At 43.9% G+C, this 20,876-nt stretch overlaps 1 protein-coding gene across 2 annotated transcripts; it reads right to left on the reverse strand.

Moving 5' to 3' along the window:
- Positions 1-7,844: 7,844 nt before the first annotated feature.
- On the reverse strand, positions 7,845-16,113 carry LOC308534338 (T-cell surface glycoprotein CD1b-2-like). 2 transcript variants are annotated; one of them, XM_081112820.1, is made up of 6 exons: positions 15,935-16,097; positions 15,366-15,632; positions 10,370-10,648; positions 9,884-10,162; positions 8,827-8,920; positions 7,845-8,191 (listed from the first exon to the last, which is right to left on the reverse strand). In XM_081112820.1, exons 1-6 carry the CDS (start codon positions 15,993-15,995, stop codon positions 8,170-8,172), a joined length of 1,002 nt encoding a protein of 333 aa, XP_080968946.1. In that variant the 5' UTR covers positions 15,996-16,097; the 3' UTR covers positions 7,845-8,169. The 2 variants fall into 2 exon arrangements, with proteins under 2 accessions (XP_080968946.1, XP_080968947.1); XM_081112821.1 differs by lacking the exon at positions 8,827-8,920 and having other exon boundaries at positions 15,935-16,113.
- Positions 16,114-20,876: the final 4,763 nt, after the last annotated feature.

Consider the following 20,876-nt stretch of genomic DNA (forward strand, 5'->3'; position numbering starts at 1 on the left):
CACACACACACACGTGCAAATAATGACCAGTTTATCTTCCTTTATTCCCTTTATTTTTATTTACTCACTAGGCTAGAAAGTACCACTTAGGTACCACTTTGAACAGTAATGGCAATTGCAGACACCCTTGTCCTGGTGCCTAATTTTAACGTTACATCTTAAACTTCTAACTTTTGTTATCAAGTATATTTCCTATACCTGGGTTACAGCTAAACTAAACCAAAATTGGTCAGATGTTTTCCTCATCAATATATGCTTCACTTTACTGAGGATTTTGCCAAGCATATAAAGAGATGGTCAGATTGTTCATTTCACCCCCCTCCCCCTTTAATCTGTTGATTTAGACAACTACATTAATGGATTTTTTTAAATGTCAATTAGGCTTACACTCCTGGTAAAAACTCTACATGTACATCTAAACTTTCTTCCTTCCATAAGTAAAATTGGATAACAGTTATTGAGTGTTTGTCTTATCTGCAAGTATGTAATTTGTTTCAAGGGTTTTTGTTTTTTTTTTGTCAGTTTGTGGTATTTTTCTATTGTGATATCCTAGCCTCATAAAATGACTTTGTTTTCTGTCTTTTTTATATCCTGAAATTAACCATCACATAAACACTTGGGACTTTTTAGCTTAGTTATAACTTTGCTATTAGGTTTCATTTTTATGGTAACTAACATATTTAGGGTTTTTTCTTCCTTTGGCTCTTACTAATATAATCATTTATAATTTTCAATAAATATTTTCATCACATTTTGACTTCAAACCACTTGAAATAAAGGTTACCTTCTTTTATTATCTTTTACTCTTTACTAAATCCATTAACACCCACTTTTAAACCCCAATGTTGTTTCATCTATTCTGCTAGAATTTACTTTTATATTTTATTAATATTTCCAAAAACCAGTTTGTGGATAATTTGATAATTCTATTATATGGTTTGTCTTACTTTCTATTTTAATAATTCAGCCTTCATATTGATTTTCTTTCTTCTACACTTTTTGATTTATTTTATGGTGGTGGTGTTTTTTACTTGCTTTCAGAGTGAATTCTAGATCATTTATTTTCAACATTTATCCTTCTTCACAAATAAATTTTAAGCTATAAATTGTTCTATAAATCTATCTTGGTTTTATAATACCATTATGGACTATAGACAAGGATAGATAATGAAGAGAATATATACCAACCTAAAAAAATTTAATAGTCAAGAGATTAAAATGACATATGCCAAACATCAATGTTACAAGTAATTGTACTAATTTGAGAAAGTTTAGAATCATTTACAAAATAAATCAAACAAAATTTAATGAATAAAATAATTTTATTACTCCACAAAAAAAAATTGCTCTATTATGTGGGTAAAAATAACCAAACACCATTTTTCAATTTTGAGGCAATCAAATTCACAAGTCACAGCAGTGAACTGGGTAAAGCAGAAATAAATTTCTGATGACAACCAACAACACTCAACAAAATCATTAGTGAAATTCCTTCTAAATTAAAATCATGCAGAAGACAAATTCCAAAGGAAAGAATATATAACATTAATTTATTTATTTCTAGCTTGACAAAATTGTATTAGTTCTTAATCACCATTTTTTGACTAAAAATACTCATTCTTTGTGGCTAGGTCTCTTTTAAGAAGAAATTCCCCTTCTTATGTGTTTCCTTGGGAGTGTCCCATAGTCATACTCACAGATCCCCTTTGTTAAACTTCCTGCCAACAGTGAAAAATTCCCTGGAAGCATATTACAAGATGGGCTTTAGACAAATTAAATCCCTTAGAAAATGATGAGGGAATACCACCTAGGATTAATTTAAAATCATATTTTTAATTAATTTGTATAGATGTACGAAAATGTTTCATCTGCTATTATTGAAACCTTTGTAATCACCTGATGACCTTCCTGTATTTCCTTCAAAGAAGTCTGATTTACAACATTAATGATATTAAAATAAACAATGCCAATTTAATAAAATGTTAACAGAAGTTGTAAAATAACAGATCTATAATAATTATATCTATAAACATTCAATTGCCAACTAAAGTTTCATATAGTATAAAATTTCATCTTTCAATTTGAACAGGTTGCTTTTTCATCATATGTCTTAAGGAAGGTCAGTGCCCACCCTGTTCTATAAAATAACACATTGGGCCTTTTCTCAGTCTCATTCATTTACTCAGCAATTATTTAATCTTTCAACTCTGACCACACAGCTAACTCCTTCCTATGGTTAATTTTTAGGAGGTTTTTATACTCCAGCTTTTCCCCCTCCAAATCAAATTTTAAATGTAATAATTTCTCTCTGAGGTCTCATTCTTTTCCGAAGTGATTTCCCTTTAGATAACTTTATTCATGTGAACTTATGAAGTCAATGCTGACTCAAATAACTACAGGAAAGGATACAAAAATGTCTCTTTGGTAGCACCAATCCACATTTCTCTAATCATGGCTCATCCCTCTTAATTGCATTACCTTCAAATTCCTCAAATAATTGTGTTTCTTTTATAGACTCACCAATGAGTCTATTTAGCTTCCACTTTTGAAAACCTGTGTGAAAGTTCTTAGTCCTATCTCCCACGCCCTCAGTCACCACCTGTAATGTATCGTCATAATCATAAACTGGGCCTACATGCTCAAAAGTATTACATAAGCTCTAATGCCCTTGAAGTGCTAAATTCAAATGGAAATCCTGTCTTTCTCCTCAGTTTTAGTTACATTTTTGGTATATACCTTAAAGAATTTTAAGTTATGCCTGGCTGGCGTGGCTCAGTGGTTGAATGTCGACTTATGAACCAGGAGGTCACGGTTTGATTACAGTCAGGATACATGCCTGGGTGTGGGCTCGATCCCCAGTTAGGGGCATGCAGGAGGCAGTCGATCAGTGATTCTCTCTCATCATTGAGGTTTCTCTCCCTCCCTCTCCCTTCCTCTCTGAAATCAATAAAAACATATTTTTAAAAAAATAATTTTTAGTTATGCTAACCATACCTTATAGCAGTGCTGTCTGATATAACTACTATGGGAATGTTCTATTATGTGCTGTCCAGTGCAGTATTTAACCGAATTGATTAATTATTTAATTAAATTTGGAAAGAGGAGTCAATAATAACTTTCAGTTTTTATCTCCATCCCTATTGCTTTCTATGATTTAAATGTCCAGCCCACAAAGCAAGCTGAGCTACCCCTCTTATCTGAATCCTGAAGACAGACACTGCTTATCCCAAGCCAGAACCCCTGACACTCTTGAATGGTGACTGCAGTGCTTCATTTAGAAAGTCTGGAGAACTTACAACCATAGCATTCTACCCTTCTTCATCCAGCTACCCAGTCTATGATATCTTATATTCTACTAAAGGCCCAGTGCACAAAAGTTTGTGCACTCGGGGTGTTCCCTCAGCGCGGCCTGGGACCCCTCAAGGGATGTCCACCTGCTGGCTTAGGCCTGCTCCCCGGGGAATCGGGCCTAACCTGGCAGTCAGACATCCCTCTTGCAGCTCGGGAGCCCTCAGGGGATGTCCATTTGCTAGTGGGGAACAGGCCTAAGCTGCAGTTGGACATCCTTAGTGCTGCTGAGGAGGCGGGAGAGGCTCCCGCCACCACCGCTGTGCTGGCAGCCATCAGCCTGGCTTGTGGCTGAGCAGAGCTCCCCCTGTGGGAGCGCACTGACCACCAGGGGGCAGCTCCTGCATTGAGCATCTGCCCCCTGGTGGTCAGTGTTTGTCATAGTGACCAGTCATTCTGCTGTTAGGGTCAATTTGTATATTACCCTTTTATTATATAGGATAGAGGCCTGGTGTAGGGGTGGGGCCGCCTGGTTTGCCCTGAAGGGTGTCCCAGATCAGGGTAGGGGTCCCGCTGGGGTGCCTGGCCAGCCTGGGTGAGGGGCTGAGGGCCCTTTTCAGGCTGGCCAAGCCCCCCAGCTGGGACCCTCACCCCATAGGGGTGTGGCCAGCCTGGGTGAGGGGCTAATGGCATTTTCAGGCTGGCCACACCCCCTTCAGGGTGGAGGTCCCCACTGGGGTGCCTGTCCAGTCTGAGTGAGGGGCTGATGGCTGTTTGAAGGCTGGCCACAGACCGTTCAGGGTGGGGGTCCCCACTGGGGACGTGTGTGGGTGATCTTATCAGGTTATATACTTTAGAAAACTCTGACCTTTTTTAGATTTTATTTTAAGATTTTATTTATTTAAAGACTTTATTTTAAAATAATTTTAGATTTAATGAAAAGGTTTGATGATAAGTATAGAGTTTCCATATGCCTTTACCTGGTTTTCCCTAAAGTTAACATTTTACGTAACTGTGGCAAATTTGCCAAAATTAAGAAATGAACATTGGTGCATGATCATTAACTAAAGTACATATTTTTTCCAGATTTCACCAAGTTTTTCACTAATTTTTATTTCTTGTTCAAAGTTTCAATTCAGGTTATTACATTGCATTTATTTATCGTTACGTATTAGTCTTTTCTGATCTGAATAGCTTCTCAGCCTGTTCTTGCTTTCATGACCTTGATCATTTCAAAGAGTACTGGTCAGATATTACATATAATTTTTCTCACTTTGGGTTTGTCTGATGCTTTTTTCATGATGAGTTTGGGGTTGTGGGTTTGAGGGGGGCAATACCACAGAGGTGACATGCCCTTCTCATTGTGTCATGGCATCTCTCATGTCATATTTGGGGCACATGATAGTGACATGACTTATGAATGGCAATTTTATCCTTGATCTTTTGGTTAAGGTTGTGTCTGCCAGTTGATTTTTTTTTTAACAGTAAAGTTACTATTTTACCTCTCCACACTCTTCAGTGGAAGTGAGACACTAAGTCCAACCCAGTTTAAAGGGAGTGAGTCAAGTTTCACCTCCTGGAAGGATAGCATTTGCATAGATTATTTGCATTTCTTATGTAGGGAAGATGGGTCCTTTTTCCCACATTTGTTAATATATTCACTGTTTCCTTATATTTGTGTAAACTTATATATACCTATCTTACACTCTGGGTTTTACTAAGATTTCAAAGACCTGCTATCACCTCTTCTCCTACCCGTGTTGGTGACTACTTGTGTCTCTGCTTATTCATTTCCCTAGCTTTTCTTTATAAATCAGTTCTCCATGTTGAGTCACAGCTTCAAGCTCTAAAGCCATCTCTTCCCCTGTCCTAATACTGTATAAAAATATTCTAAGTTCTTTTCCTTGGAAGACACTAAAAAAAAATACTAAATAAAACAAGAATATGCCGAAACCGGTTTGGCTCAGTGGATAGAGCGTCGGCCTGTGGACTGAAGGGTCCTGGGTTCGATTCCGGTCAAGGGCATGTACCTGGGTTGCGGGCATATCCCCAGTGGGAGATGTGCAGGAGGCAGCTGATCGATGTTTCTCTCTCATCGATGTTTCTAACTCTCTATCTCTCTCCCTTCCTCTCTGTAAAAAATCAATAAAATATATTTTTAAAAAAACAAAACAAAACAAAAAAAAAAACACAAGAATATGATTAGGCTATCTGGCTCTTTGTAGATATAACTTGAATACATTTTATGATTCTGTCTGTCATCCACCATCTGTGAAATGAAAATAATTATACCACTTTTCTCATGGAGTTATTGTGAGAACTGAATGAGGAGTATGAAAACACACACACACACACGCATACACACACACACACCCCAAACATTAAAAAATTATTATCTCCTAGTACTAGAATCATTACAAACACAACCACCAACACCGCTATCAACAGCATTATCATCACGTATGATCTCTGTGACTTAAGAAAATAAATGTCTCCCTTGTAATGATGCCTAACTGCACTAATGTCACAGGTTAATGTTTCTACCATTCATTACTGAATAAATTTTAAACTTGCAAGGTCATGATCTTAACCAATTTTATTGTTTTTTTTAAATTACACTAAATTTTAATTCTAACATTGATAGACTAGATTGTTTAAGGGAAAGTGGCTGTCTGTGAACAACTAGTAAAAATAGATTTTGAAAAATTTCATTTGTGTGAGGACATCTGAGAACTGCCAAGATGCTAAGGAATTCGAGTGCCTTAATCCAATAAAGGTAAGAAGTTCTGAGAGATGGAACCACGCCTGCATTTGGAACCACGTTTTCTTCACCTACAGGCATCTGCTAATTCCAAAAATAGTGCCTGAGGAGAGGAGAGGGTGAGCAGAACCATCCACAGAATCATTAGACCGACACAAAAGTTGGAATCCAGGGCCTACATAGTAAGAAAAGCCCTGGTAAACCCACAGTCCTCTTAGGATAATTAGGCTTGACCTTATAATGTTCCCTAGATCTTATCTGGGAAGCTAATGGGCTGAGGGAGGTGCAGGAAGTGCTGCCAAAACAAGTGAAACTCACAAGAACAGTATAACTATGGTAACCACTAACTTATTTACCTCTGCCTATAACGTAAAGGCTTAGCTTGCCTCTGGATCTCTCTCTGTGGCCTCAGCCAGGCACAGGGAAGATCCACGGAGAATAAAGAGAGCTATGCTGATCATCTGAACGCTGTCTCCTGTAAATCATTCTTCGCCGACTCCGTCCACACCTTTGGGAACTGCTGGGGCTGGACCCCCGCATGGTAGTAACTCACAGTCTACACTCCAAGAAACACATCAATTCCTAGATTGTAGCTGAGGGCGCAGTCAAGCATACAACAACATGCCTACTCTATCAGATGGGGTGGAGTTTAATGCATTCTGGAGAAGTAACCGGCTATTCTAATCGAGAGAGGAGGAAACTTTATTTTCAGCCTTTTTTTACCCTTTGCAAATCCTGAAGTCAATATTGTCCTAAAGTTTCCATGTAGGGGACCTGCTTCCAGTACCCCTAACTACTACTCAAGTTCTGCTTGCTCTGACTTCCTTTTTTAAGCTCTATAAAAAAGGTACTCAAGTTCTCTCCACTTCGCCTCCTGCTGCTGTTTTAATCAAATGAATTTGCATTGTTTTTAATGGTGTTTCGAGAAAACTATGTAATGAGCAAAAAAAGGAATAAATGTAAATGTAAATCGAAGATCAAACTGAATTGATATCCCACAGATCTCGAAGTCCCTGAAGGCAAGAAAAGCCCTCTTGATTGTTACTTGATCATTTAACAGCCTCTTGCACCATCATCCCTCACACCTCCTACCTCTCATTCGTCCTCACTGAAAAATGAGGAGCAAGGTCCTATTCTGATGAATCTTAGTGGGTACACTCTAGTGATAGTGTGGGCACACGTGGTTTTCTCCAGAGGGGTTCAGGGGCAGAAACACGGAGAACATGATCTTAATAAGAGGAAAATCTAGAATATCAACTAAAAATAACAAAAGGAGATGTAATACAAATAACCTACTGAATATCATAACTTAGCCTAGCCTACCTTAAACATATTCAAAACACATACATACGCCTACCCTTGGGCACAATCGTCTTATAAACACATTGTGGAGTATTGGTTGTTTATCCTCCTGATCTGGTGGCTGCCTGGGAGCTAGGCTCACTGCCACTGCCCCAGGTCACAAGAGAATATCATATGCATATTACTAGCTCAGCGGAAAAAAAAGCAAAATTCAAGTACTATTTCTACTAAATGTGTATTGCTTTCTCCACTAGAAAGTAAAAAACAAAAACAAAATGTAAGTCGAGGACCGTCTGTACTTTATTTTATTTATTCCAGGATACATCCTTTCTCACATCTCACATTTATTAAACCTGGATGGAGCCTACTATTGATACTATCATATAATAAATGCAGAGTTCTTAATGATTTTTCTGTTAGTGTATAAATTATGATGTATCTCACAACCTATGGGAACTCTGAGTTGATCAAATATGATAATTCTTTTTTTTTTAAATATATTTTATTGATTTTTCACAGAGAGGAAGGGAGAGAGATAGAGAGTCAGAAACATCGATGAGAGAGAAACATCAATCAGCTGCCTCCTGCACATCTCCTACTGGGGATGTGCCCGCAACCCAGGTACATGCCCTTGACCGGAATCGAACCTGGGACCTTTCAGTCCGCAGGCCGACGCTCTATCCACTGAGCCAAACCGGTTTCGGCAAATATGATAATTCTTTGATTAAAGATGATGAGATTGACTGCTGGGCTGACAACTTGAGCTTCTTGTCTTCTGAGTCCTTATTCCAAATGGTACAAGGAGACATGATAACATCTCATGGGATATTCTGATATGACCTGTTAAGAACACAAGAGATTTTAGCTCTATATATGAGATATTTGCACACCTATTTCATAGCAGCATTATGCGCAATAGCCAAGAGGTAGAATCAACCCAAGTGTCCATTAAATGGGTAAACAAATATGTTATATAAATGCAGTGGAATATTATTCAGCTTTCCCTAAAAAGGAAAGAAATTCTGACACATGCTACAACCTGGATGAATCATGAGTACATTAGGCTAAATGAAATAATCCAGTCATAAAAAGACCAATATTCATGATTCCACTTATATGAGGTGTCTAAAGTAGTCAAATTGATTTAGAAAAGAAGTAAAATGTTGGGTGTCTGGGCCTAAAGGGCCAGGAGATACCAAGATGTTGTTCAGAGGGTGTAGAGTTTTAGTTTTTCTAGATGAAAAAGAGTTCTAGAGATTGGTTGTGTAATTACTATTACCAAACTATGCATTTAAAAGTAACTAAGATAATAAGTTTTGTGTCATGTATATTTTACCACAATTAAAAAAAATAGATTTACATTACAAAAGATGGGAATTTGGGAGAAAGGGCAAAAAGTCTTGTGGAAAGATTGAGGCTAACGTAATATGAAAGAGTGGGAGGGTGACAGAAAAGAAAGATTTTTTAACACTTACCAGCGCCTCCAAAACCATAAAGCAAGACATATCAAAAGAATCAAGGTGGGCAGTATCACTGCCAACAATATCACAGTGAGGGAGGTAGAATTTCCTGGCAACGGGAGATATACAAAGATGTCACTTCCAAACCCATCCTCCGATTCGCCGGCCCTCCCTTTGCTGCCTGAGGGTCACCGACATTCCCCTGCTTCTGATATGTGGACACGTACAACTCCCTCTCTCATATTTTCTGACAAAATGTGCCCATATCTATCTTCCATCTCATCTTCTTGCCCCACTGTACCCAATACTATATAGGTCCATCATTCTTACCTATTTTACACCCTGGGTCAACAATTTTCTATGTATCTTTTTCATCTCATGGCACACAGAAACTAATGACTAAAATTATACAGCACCCCCCAAGATATATATTTTTGCCAATCTGACCCCCCCAAAAATCGGTATAATTTTCATTCATTCACACTAGACATCTATTGTTGTGTTGGCTAGTGTCATTTTTTTAAAAATTAATCCTCACCTGAGGATATTTTTTCCATTGATTTTTAAAGAGAGTGGAAGGGAGGGAGGAGGAGAGAGAAACAATGATGTGAGAGAGACACATGGATCGGTTGCCTCTTGCACCTGCCCCAACTGGGGAGTGGGAGGAAGAGAGGGGGCCTGGGATGAACCTGCAACCCGGGTATATGCCCCTGACCAGGAATCAAACCTGTGCCCCTTCAGTGCATGGGCAGACACTCTAACCTCTGAACTATGCCAGCCAGGGTAGCTGTGGTCATTTTCTTTTTAACAGTCTGGGGAAAGAAGTCACAGCCCCTGACTATATGGTCAGGTGTTGCATGTTTTACAAATTGCCATGGCACACCAGTTGAAAACCACTGCCACAGGCCTCTCTCTCTCTCTGTTTTCCTCCCTCCCCCACACCCCCCCCCAACCCTCTCGCTCTCTCTCTCTCTCTCTCTCTCTCTCTCTCACTCATTAAATCTCACCACTTTGCCAGCCTTTCTCTCTGTGTTTGAGGACCATCCCCTCCCTGCAGGGCCCTAGTTCTCACCCCAGTAGAGGACGATGTCCTGGCCTCCGAGGCTGCTGTGTCTCACTCGGCAGGTCAGGCCGGCTGCCTCCCCAGCCGCCACGTCCAGGGTCACTCGGAGATACCAGGTCCCGTCAGCATTGGGCAGGACGTCCCCTTGCTGAGCGCCCGGCTGCTCCTGCTGCCCCCGCATCCACCTCACCCACACAGGTTTGGGGTAGAATCCTGAGACGTGGCACACCAGCAGCAGACGGCCAGGGCCAGGAGGGGGGCCACTGGACAGCCAGGCCTCGGGCCTCACTGGGGCAGGAAGGAGCAGGGACAGTGTCAGATTATGACTCTCATCTAGAACATAGGGACTCCAAAACCCACCGGTTTGGAGAGCAACCCCTTCTGCTCTTCAGGAAACCAAATAATTTACTGAGTAAGCCCCTGTCTCCTACCTCCTACTGGCAGGTAGAGTGGTGGTGGGACATGCAACAGGGAACCTGGAGAGAGAGAACTAACCTTGCCGTTGCAGCTCTGCCTTCCCTGCTTCCAGGACGCCCCAGAGATACCGGGGGCAGGTGTGATAGAGGAGATTCCCGATGATGTCAGAGATGCCTTGGTACTGCGTGTAAAGTGTGCAGAACCACTGGGCGCGGCTGCCGGCCTCCGCAGCAGGCACACACGTCCCATTCTGGAGGCTCATGAAGTCCACTCCCCCTAGCGCTCCCCGCAGGAAGCTGACTGTGGCCTCCCCGGCTCGCAGCTCGCAGCCTGCTGTGCCCTGGATCTCAAAGGGATCTGGAGAGGAGAAAAACAGAGGAAAATCCATTTAAAAGCCAACAAGAAGGAAAGGGATGGCGAAAGGGCCTAGAGTATTTCATATGGGTGGGGAGAAAGGTCCGAGGTGTAAGATGATGAGCCAACAACCAATTCAGGACAGTCATATGCAGCATAACCACTTTCCAGCCAACCACGAACCACATATATGAGGGTGGTCCCATCTACACTAATAAAAGAGAAAAATGGTAATTGGAGTACGGCGATACCTTTTTCATTGGCTAATCAGGGCTATATGCAAATTAACTGCCAACTAAGATTGGCAGTTAACTGCCAACTAAGATTGGCAGTTAACTGCCAACAAGATGGCGGCTAATTTGCATATGTAGGCACAATGCAGGGAGGCGAAAGGGAAAGTAGGAAGAAGCCCCCTGCCACTGACAGTGATCGGAAACCCAGGGGGGAGCTAAGAGCTGGGGGGCAGGGCAAAGGCGGCCCTGGGGCCGCCTTTGCCCTGCCCCCCAGCCATGATCGGAGAATCAGGCGCCTTTGCTGCCCTGGCCAGTGATAGCAGGAAGTAGGGGTGGAGCCAGCGATGGGAGCTGGGCACAGTCAAAGCTGGCAGTCCCAGGAGCTAGGGGTCCCTTGCCTGGGCCTAAAGCGAAGCCCACGATCGCAGCGCCCCCCGCTGCCACTGCAGGTCCCTGCTGCTTGGGCCGGACGCCTAGGCCACAGGTGTCAGGCCTGGGCAGGGGCGGAGCCTGCAACCGCGGGGAGCTGGGGGTCCCCTGCCCAGGCCTGACACCTCTGCCGGAGGCCTCAGGCCTGGTCAAGGGGCCGATCCGGTGATTGGTGATCGGAGGGTGATGAGGGTCAACTCCTCTGGCTGAGGCATCAGGCCTGGGTGGGGGGCGGAGCCGGGGATTGGGGGGATATGATGGTCCCCTTGCCCAGGCCTGAAGCCTGGGTCAGAGGTGTCAGGCTTGGGCGGGGGGTGGAGCAAGCGATCAGAGGGAGATGGGGGTCCCCTGCCCAGGCATGATTCCTGGGCCAGAGGCCTCAGGCCTGGGCGGGGGCCAGAGCCAGTGATCGGGAGGAGATGGGGGTCCCCTGTCCAAGCCTGACACCTCTGGCAGAGGCGTCAGGCCTGGGCAAGGGGCCGATCAGGCGATCGGAGGGTGATGGGGGTCAACGCCTGAGGGCTCCCAGTATGTGAGAGGGGGCAGGCTGGGCTGAGGGACACTCTCCCCGCCACACACACACCCAGTGCACGAATTTCGTGCACCGGGCCCCTAGTCTATACTAATAAAAGGGTAATATGCTAATTAGACCAAGAGACCTTCTGGACAAAGCCATGGTGGCGAGGCTGAGGCAGAGGTGGTTAGGGGCAATCAGGACAGGAGGGGAGGGCAGTTGGGGGTGATCAGGTGGGGGGGGCAGTTGGGAATGAGCAGGACAGCGGGGGGGGGGAGCAGTTGGGGGCAATCAGGCCAGCGGGGGGTGAGGGGCAGTTGGGGGTGAGAAGGCTGGCAGGCAGAGTGGTTAGGGGCAATCAGGCAGGCAGGTGAGCGGTTAGGAGCCAGCGTTACCAGATTGCAAGAGGGTGCAGGCTGGGCTGAAGGACATACACCCCCACCACCCTGTGCACTAATTTTGTTGCACCAGGCCACTAGTAGGACTATAATGGAGCTGAAAATTTCCTATTGCCTAGTGACACCAGAGCCATCATACCATCCTAGCACAATGCATTACTCATGTGTTTTATACAAACTGTGTTGCCATTTCTGTAAAAGTATAGCAACACAATATGTACAGTACATAATAATAAATGTTACTGGTTCCTGTATTTATTATACTAGCAATTGTTATTTTAGAGTGTGCTTTTTCTCCTTATAAGAAAAAGAAGTCTGCTATAACAGTATGCCATGTTATACCAGCAACAGCGTCATATGTCTCAGGTTTACTGCATCTCTTGATTGCATCATTTTCTCTAGTGCTTGGTTTAATCTCATGTTTTCTGTACAGTAATGTGGTGTACAGAATTGTAGCCTAGAGACAGCAGCATATACCATATAGCCGAGGTGTGTGGTAGGCTATCCCATCTAGGTTTGTGTGAATGGAGTCTATGATGTTTGCACAAGAATGAAATTGTCAGGACCTAGGCATTGTTAAGAACCTAACACAGTGGTCGGCAAACCATGGCTCGTGAGCCACATGCGGCTCTTTGGCCCCTTGAGTGTGGTTCTTCCACAAAATACCACGTGCGGGCGTGCACGTACAGTGCGAAGTTGACTTAAAACTTTAAGTAAAGTTTATTAAGTTAATTTTAGGGAACGTTGTGGAGTGAAAGAAGATGTAGTGTCGAGGATTGAGAAAGGTATGTTGAGATAGTTTGGACATAAAGAGAGGATGAACGAAAGGAGGTAGACGAAACAAGTATACAAGAGGAGTGTGGATGGGAGAGTTGGAAGGGGTCAACCTCAGCGAATGTACCTCAATCAGATTGAAGATGTTTTTAGCAAAGGCCAGCTTACAAGTACCCTAATCCTATCTAATAAAAGAGAAACATGGTAATTAGCATACGACCGCTACCCTTCCCATTGGCTAATCAGGGCAATATGCAAATTAACTGCCAGCCAAGATGGCGGCCGGCAGCCAGGCAGCTTAAAGTGAACATGAGGTTTGCTTGCTTTAGTGACGGAGGACTCCAACGTTCCCTGCCTGCTGCTGCCAGCCTCTGAGCTGCAACTCTAAGCAACTATGTTACAAATATAGAAGCTAAACAAAACCCAAGAAACCTGCTTTAGTCAGCGGGCTTCAGCCAGCAGGATCGCAACATTGTTTCAAATACAGAAGGTAAACAAAGGCCAGAAACCTGCTTTCAGCAGCGGAGGCCTAAGAGCTGGAGCCAAGCCTCAGAGCGAAGGCTGGCTCAGAATAAAAAAAAAATAAATAAATAAATAAAGGAGTGGTTGGGAGCTTCAGTCACCTGCCAGCCTGAAAACAGCCCTCAGCCCCTCACCCAGACTGGCCAGGCACCCCAGTGGGGACCCTCACCCTGAAGGGTGTGTGACCAGCTGCAAACAGCCATCAGCCCCTCACCCAGGCTGGCCAGGCACCCAAGTGGGAACCCCCACCCTGATCTGAGACACCCTTCAGGGCAAATCAGCCGGCCCCCACCCGTGCACCAGGCCTCTATCCTATATAGTAAAAGGGTAATATGCCTCCCAGCACCAGGATCAGCAGAGCCGCGAGGCCTCCCGGCACCGGGAACAGCGTGACAGGGGTCAGTGCCCAAACCCCCTGATCGCCCTGCGGCTCTGTGTGTGACAGGGGGTGGGGCCACAACCTCCCTATCGGCCCTGCTCTGTTCGTGACAGGGGAAGGCACCCCAACCCCCTGATCAGCCCTGCTCTGTGCCTGATAGGGGGGAGCTCCCCAACCCCCTTATCGCCCTGCGGCTCTGTGTGTGACAGGGTGCGGCACCCCAACGCCCCCCCCCACCCCCCACAGGCCCTGCTCTGTGTGTGACGGGGTAGAGCCATAACCTCCCCATCGGCCCTGCCCTGAGTGTGACAGTGGCGGCACCCCAACCCCCTGATGGGCCCTGCTCTGTGCATGACAGGGGGCAGCGCCCCAACCCCCTGATCCATCCTGCTCTGTGCATGACAGGAGGTGGCGCCGCAACCTGCCCATCGACCCTGCCTTGAGTGTGACAGGGGGCGGTGCCCCAACCCCCCAATCGGCCCTACCCTGAGCGTGACTGAGGGTGGCATCGCAACCTCCTGATCCGCCCTGCTCTGTGCATGACAGGGGCATCGCCCCAACTCCCTAATTGGCCCTGGTCTGAGCCCAACCAGGGGCTGCACCTAGGGATTGGGCCTGCCCTCTGCCACCCGGGAGCAGGCCTAAGCCAGCAGATCGTTATCTCCCGAGGGGTCCCAGACTGCGAGAGGGCACAGGCCGGGCTGAGGGACCCTCCCTTCCTCCCGCATGCACCAATTTTTCTGCACTGGGCCTCTAGTTAAGTTAATAACAATGTACCTACCTATATAGTTTAAGTTTAAAAAATTTGGCTCTCAAAAGAAATTTCAATCGTTGTACTGTTGATATTTGGCTCTGTTGACTAATGAGTTTGCCGACCACTGACCTAACACATTTCTCAGAACCTATCCCTGTTATTAAGTGGAGTCTGACTGTATTCATAGACTATTCAGAAGGAAGAGCATAGGGGAGAAGTACACACGTCACAAACAGTGGAGAAGGGATGTTGTAATGACATACGGGAGGGAGGGGAGAGGAGAGAGGGGAACTGTGAGGAACAGGGTGGTGAAGTCAGGGCACAACGTTCCAGAAGGAATGGGAGCATTACATTGAGAGGAGGGATCCGGCAGGAAGGAAATGCTTGAGGGGATGGATTGAAGAAAGAAGGAACTCACACGTTAGTGTTCTCAGGCACAGAGTAGACAAGATGAGGGCTTCTTGCGTGGGGTTCAAGAGAACAAAAGTTAAACAAAAACAAACCAGATGATGGTTCCAAAGGGGGATCGTTATCAGACAAGGGTGCGGGACACAGGAAGGAGCTGCAATAGTTTGTGGAGATATGGAGTCCAGTGGAAGACAAGTCTAGAGAAGTTGGATAAACTGGGGAGAAGGAGAGAAAGACCCAGGGGTGTGGTGCCTACACAAGAGAGAGAGAGAGAAGTCACTGATAATCTCTCCAGAGGACGGCACTCACATGTCAGCTGGAATTCACTGACGTGATCCTGTATGACCCGGAGGAATCCGATCAAATAGACTCGGAAGATCTCCACCAGCTCAGTCACCTCCTCGTCACTCAAGTTGCCCTTGGACCAAGGCTTCAGGAAAATGGCAGTGCCCGACTCGCTGTCCCAGCCATGAATCTGCAAATCGCCCAGCCAGCCGGAGCCCTGGTTTTGTGCCCAGGTGCTGTTGGCAAAGGACGATATCTGGTTGAGGTGGAAAGTGGTTGGCCCCTGGAAAGCTGTGGGTAGTAAAAGGATAAGAAAAGTGAAGAAAAAAAGAGGAAACCAGGAGGAAATGGCCGGGGTGGGGGGGAAGGGGGGAAATGAAAACTAGAAAGGTCCAGAGAAAAAGAACCCAGAGTCTGAACAACAAAATGCCTGAGACATTTGCTTGTGCCAGGGCCTCGGGCTCCATCCCCAACCCCAGAATGGAAGGAAAGGCTGGGCACACATGGCCCAGACACGTACAATATGGACATGGACAGCATGCTTTTACCCAGACCCCGACCCCCACGCCGGGAGAGGCCAGAGCTGTTCTTACCTGGCTCGTTGTCACCACCTGGGATGAGAACCGCGAGCAACAGAAGTGGCAAAAGCAGCATTTCCCTGGGAGACAGAACTGACTCTCAAAGCTGGCGTTTGATCTCTGAACCCAGCAAACCTTTTTCTCAGCACTCGACAGTGACTTCCTCTCTCTTCCAACTGCCAAACCTCTGCCTCATCCACATCGCGCACCAGAGAAAAGCTGTGCCTGCCACCGCCTGGCCCTCCCACTCTGCTCTCGTTTCCACTCCAGCCCTGACTTCCAGGTTGTCTTCTTGTCTCCTTGGCTTCCAGCAGTTGTCCCTCACCCCTGCTTTCTCGTGCTATCTTGGCAAAGCCCCCAGAGGCTTTTGGAAAGTTATTTATTTTTTTTTTACCTCTTCAATCCTTTCTTGTAACATCGGTTAAATCAGAAGGTAATGTTAAACAACTGTCTGCTTTAACCTAGGAATATTCTTTTGATTTATCCACCCAACTCTGCCTTCCTCCTCACGGGCCTCTCTTCTCTGGCGCTCTATCCCAACATTCTCAATGGCTCCTTTTTTATAAATCTCATCCCCTTTTCTGATCTTCCTAAAGCCATATTCGTGTGTGTGTGTGTGTGTGTGTGTGTGTTGTCAGTAATTTACAAAAGACAAAGCATTTAAAACAATTTCCCAGCCCTGGCTGGGTGGCTCAGTTGATTGGAGCATCTTCCCATACACCAAAAGGTTGCGGGTTTGATTCCTGGTCAGGGGGCATACCTAAGTAGCAGGTTTGATCCCCTGTCGGGGCAAGTATGGGAGGCAACTGAGTGGTGTTTCTTTCCCACATTAATGTTTCTCTGTCTTCCTCTCTCTCTAAAGTCAATAAAAAAACATATCCTCAGGTGAGAATTAAAAATAGTAATAATAAAAATAAAATAAAACATTTGTTCAGACTATAGTACTGCAGACCCAACTTCCAAAATCAAATAAGATAAGTACTGTAGCTTATCATACAAGCAAAATTATCTTATACCATAGGGATTTTTTAAAAGAAAAATTACATTGGCTACTGGCATATGACCTTCTTTACAGTAACTTCTGACCTGTGAAAGTTTGAGTAACAAATTATTATGAGACAAGCAGTACTTTGGAAGTTATGCTACATGCAGCTTCGGGCTAAGTCAAAAACAACTTCTTTTTTGCCTGTTCGTTTTTTCTGTAATCCCTTCACCTTTTCACTCAGCCCACCTAACCTCCTCCTCGCTGATAGCTTTCCGTCTATTCTTTTTACCTATGAGTTTGTTTCTAACTTTTGGTTGTGGTTCATTAGATTCACATGTAAGTGAAATCAGATGTTACTTGTCTTCCTCTGACTGGCTCATTTCACTTAGCAGAATACTCTCCAGATCCATCCAGGCTGTTGCAGAAGGTAAGATTTCCTTCTTTTTTATGGCCAAGTAGTACTACATTGTGTAAATGTACCACAGCTTTTTTATCCACTCACCTACTGATGGGCACTTGTACTGCTTCCAAATCTAGGTTATTGTGAATAATGCTGCAATGAACATAGAGTTGCATACATACTTTCAAATTAGTGTTTTGGATTTCTTTGCCTGTATTCCCAGGGTGCATGAAATGGGTCATCATGGTTGTTGGGCTATGGACCTCCGAAGAAATTGAATGGAGGGAGACATCAGATCTAAAGGGAGTGAGCACACGGTGGGACAATTGTGTCCTTCTGGGTTTTAGGCCATAGAAGGTAGAAATCTTGGGGAAAGATTTTTTTAAAAGCGCGCGCACACACACACACACACACACACATACACACACACACACACACATACACACACACATACACACACATACACACACACACCAGAAGAAAGCCTGAGGCGTCAACATCTGGACTAGCTCCCAGGAAGTTGATGCATAAAGAACTTTATGGCAGGATAGGAATAATGTGAGAAGACCGAGGAAGAATGTGAGGATAGTTCCCAGGAACAGAACCTTTTGGAGAATTCCTTCACTGAGTACAATGAAGTTACATTCAAACAGCGATTGATTGTGGTCGGCTACCTGCGGCTCAGGAGCCACATGCGGCTCTTTGGTCCCTTGAGTGTGACTCTTCCTAAGCCTTAGGAGGACCCTAATGAAGTTAATAACAATGTACCTACCTATATAGTTTAAGTTTAAAACATTTGGCTCTCAAAAGAAATTTCAATCGTTGCACTGTTGATATTTGGCTCTGTTGACTAATGAGTTTGCCGACCACTGGACGAGATATTTTGACTCACCTGAGTTAATTCAATGAAGTAGACATAAAGTAACAGCCCCCGGTCTATCAACTCCTTGTTGATGAAGTTATCTTTGGACCATGCGTGCGGGGAAATTACTGTGGCGTTTTTACTGTCCCAGCCATGAGTTTGTGACTCATCCAGCTAACGTGAACTGTGATATTCTGCTTAGGATTGGCTGACAAACGATGAGGTCAGAATGAGATGGAACCAGATATATTACTGGATCACTGTGGGTGGTAAACGTTCAGATGCTTTCGAAAAAAAAAAAAAAAGTAGGGAGGAGAGAAAGTGGAAAATAAACCAGTTCCCAGAGCGAGAGAAAAATGTTATGACCAGTTTAAACGTGTATTTTCCTGAAACACGGCCTCCATGCTCCCCCACCATTCCCCAGAAGAGTGAACTGCCTGCAGACAGGAATGCTCAGATGGGAAGCACTGGTATCCTTAGAATCCAGGTCCATCTTTGAGAATGTCACCACCTGGGCCCTGACAGATGTCTCCCCATCAGGACTGTCACTGCAGGAGAAAAGGCTAACGATGCAAGTTGCAAAAGCAGCATGTCATTTGCAGATGTTTCTTCTTTTGCTTTGTTCCCAGCAAACCTATCCTTCAGTATCTCTAGTCTGACTTCCTTCTTTCACCAACAGACAACCTCCTACTAATGGCTGACTGGAACCAAGAAAATCTGCTACGTGCCTCAACCTTGGGCATCCTACTCCATTTTTCATTTCCTCTCCAGCTCTGGTGTAAGGTTATTTTCTCCTGTCTGGGTTTTTGCTGTTGTTGTTCTCCTCCTCCTCCTCCTCCTCCTCCTCCTCCACCTTCTTCTTCTTCTTCTTCTTCTTCTTCTTCTTCTTCTTCTTCTTCTTCTTCTTCTTCTTCTTCTTCTTTAATTGATATCAGAGAGAGGAAAGGAGAAGGGGAGAGAGATAGAAATATCAATGATGAGAGAGAATCATTGATCGGCTGCCTCCTGCACACCCCCTACTGGGGATAAAGCCTGCAACCCAAGCATGTGCCCTGACATGGGATGTCAGTAAGAATTCTAATGCAATTTTTGAGGAGACCATTAGATATGCAGGTTTGGAACTAAGAAAAGAGGTCTGGACTGGAGATAAAGATTTATGAGTCATTGGATTAAACATAGAAATGAAAATCTGTGTGCAGATGACCACCCACTAGAACATATCCTCAAATAAAATGCAAAAATTTCATGAAAATATAGAAAGGTCACTTTACCTCCTTGGGACTTGCATCTCAACTCTAAAATTTTGAAAATGATAATAATAATAAAACATAAACTACTTGGCTTTTCTGGGCCCTGCAGATCACAATTCTTTGTTTCCTCAACTCAATTCTGCAGGCTCCATTAGTCAGAAGATGGAGCTTTTCAAGAGGATACATGGGGAGACACTAAAAATTCATGTTGAAGTTACATTTTGTTATCTGATAAAAAATATGTTGACAAAAAAAGAGTAACATTTGTTAATATTTCCATGTATGTAAGCAGTCTATTTAAGAAATAGTTGGTGATTTGTCAATGGTTCTCACTGGCTAATATGAGAACCATTGAACACATGATCTTTTTAACATACAGGCCATGTGTTCATTATTATAGTTTCTCTTTAAAAAAAACTTTAAGCAATTATTGAATGCAGGAAGCAGTAACTTAAAACTGCATTGGTAGCGTTATTTACCTTTTATATTTGTCATCATTCATAATGAGGCTGGAAGTTACACAGATATTTGGACACAGATATTAGGCAACTTCTATGACATACAAGCTCTTCTAAGAACTATATACAGGTTAAGCCAAATCACTCATAAGCACCAGATCTCATCTTTGCCTGAATCTCCTGGTCAATGGTTTAGGAAGCCATAGCTAATACAATTTTATATGTTCACCACATTTTTTTCTATCCACCTATGGGAAATTACAGCCCGCTTACTCCCTTATAACTGGGCTATGGCCATGTGACTAAGTTCTGGGCAATGGAATGCCCTGTGCTGAAGATGTAAGCTACCTCCAGGCCTAACCTTGTAAAATACTGATAAACTTGCCCTACAGTGCCAGCTTGGAAGTCACCTGTGCCAGATGGCAGAGCTACAAGACGGAGAAGGGCTGCCTGATTTACATGGAGTTTACCTACATGAGGAATAAACTTGTTTGTGTTTAACCTCTAAGATGCTCAAGTTCATTTATAATTGCAATTCAACCTAGCTATACAGGTTAATACTATAAAAGCCTGAGACTAGTGTTCTTCTCATAAACTCATAATCAAATAAGAATATAAACATAAAATATATAGATTAAATTGTTAACTTTGTATAAAGCTTCTAGATAAATCTTCCAGAGAATTTCCATTAAGTGTGAAGTGTGTAATGCAAGAATTTTGCTGGTATTGAGCTCCAGATGAAGTGGCCCTATTCATTCTCAAAAAATGATTGTGTTTTCCCAAAATTAATATGTTGATCACCTAACTTCCAGTGTTGTTGGAGATGGGCCTCTGAGTAATTAAAGTTAAATGAGGTACTAAGAGTGGAGTCTTATAAGAAGAGTAATCAGAGATTGAGCTTTCTTTCTCCTTCTCTCTCCTTTCCTCTCTCTCCTTTTCTTTGTCTCTCCTCTCTCTCTCTTTTTCTCTCACTCTCCTTCTTTCTCTCTCTCTTTCTCTGTC

Source organism: Myotis nattereri (assembly GCF_964212035.1).
Source record: "Myotis nattereri genome assembly, chromosome: 18".
In the NCBI taxonomy this organism is placed as follows: Eukaryota; Metazoa; Chordata; class Mammalia; order Chiroptera; family Vespertilionidae; genus Myotis; species Myotis nattereri.

Bases quoted from the DNA above. Each gene is read 5' to 3' on its own strand.
- LOC308534338 (XM_081112821.1), bottom strand. From the start codon at position 15,995: ATGCTGCTTTTGCCACTTCTGTTGCTCGCGGTTCTCATCCCAGGTGGT. The intron at 15,633-15,934 runs GTAAGAACAGCT...TACTACCCACAG, and splicing joins AGGTGGTGACAACGAGCCAG to CTTTCCAGGGGCCAACCACT. The intron at 8,192-9,883 runs GTGAGAACTAGG...TGTTCTTAACAG, and splicing joins GGACATCGTCCTCTACTGGG to GTCATATCAGAATATCCCAT.